General features: G+C 40.8%; 1 protein-coding gene across 1 annotated transcript in view; it reads left to right on the top strand.

Moving 5' to 3' along the window:
• Positions 1 to 620: 620 nt before the first annotated feature.
• LOC101858983 (headcase protein) overlaps positions 621 to 1,111 on the top strand; it is a gene marked incomplete at its 5' end in the record, with an annotated part of 4,317 nt that continues 3,826 nt past the window's right edge. The window contains 1 exon segment of the mRNA XM_005111777.3: positions 621 to 755. Within this exon segment, the coding sequence (XP_005111834.2) occupies positions 621 to 755 (135 nt within the window).

Below are 1,111 nucleotides of genomic sequence, written 5' to 3'. Positions count from 1 at the left end.
TCTAGTATGTGCACCCCGCAACGCATAGTCTGTATGTGGGTTTTTGATTCTTTCATTTATACAATTATTTATTCATTTATTCATTTATTCATTTATTTATTCATTCATTTATTCATTTATTTATTTATCTTTTAAAAATCTATTGCAGGGGGAGATGGCCTCGCACAGACAGGAGATGGTGCAGAAGTATTAGCAGATGCAATAGCTTCATTCATTCATTCATCCATTCATTCATTCTTTCATTCATTCATTTCAGCGCCAACAGGAGGAGATGGCCCGGCACAGACAGGAGGTGGCCAGACAGTACCAGCAGAAGCAACAACTAACTTCATTCATTCATTCATTCATTCATCCATTCATCCATTCATTCATTCATTCATTCATTCATTCATTCATTCATTCATTCATTCACTCATTCACTCGTTCGTTCATTCATTCATTCATTCATTCATTCATTCATTCATTCATTCATTCATTCATTCATTCATTCATTCACTCGTTCATTAATTAATTCATTCATCCATTCATTCATTCATCCATTCATTCATTCATTCATTCATTCACTCACTCACTCACTCATTAATTAATAATTAATTAATTCTTTCATTCATTCATTTCAGCGCCAACAGGAGGAGATGGCCCGGCACAGACAGGAGGTGGCCAGACAGTATCAGCAGAAGCAACAACAGGCGGCCCAGGCCAGGAGACAGGTAGAGGCGAGGGCGGCGGCGGAGGCGGAGCTGAGGGCACAGCAGGTGAGACACGCTACCCACTACACCATTCAATTACTCTCACGCGCATGCACGTACGCACACACACGCACTCACACATATTTAATAATAATAATAATAATATATAGCATTTGTATAGCGCATATCCCCGCTCAACAGCAGGCTCTATGCGCTTTACACTATAGAATTTATACTCCAGCAGACCATAGAACACTCCGAAACATTCTCAGCTTCCCGGGAAGCGTACAGAGTAAGCAGCTGATTAAGCGCTCAAACACTAACAAACTGACAAGATCTTTCGCTGTCTATAGCCGGGTACCCATTCCCACCTGGGTAAAGTGAGGAAAATTCGTGTAAAGTGCCTTTCCCAAGGACACAAC

This window comes from Aplysia californica, unplaced genomic scaffold, assembly GCF_000002075.1.
Source record: "Aplysia californica isolate F4 #8 unplaced genomic scaffold, AplCal3.0 scaffold01120, whole genome shotgun sequence".
Taxonomy (NCBI): Eukaryota; Metazoa; Mollusca; class Gastropoda; order Aplysiida; family Aplysiidae; genus Aplysia; species Aplysia californica.
Note: the sequence above shows the minus strand (reverse complement) of the source record. Positions and strands in the feature narration are given on the sequence as shown.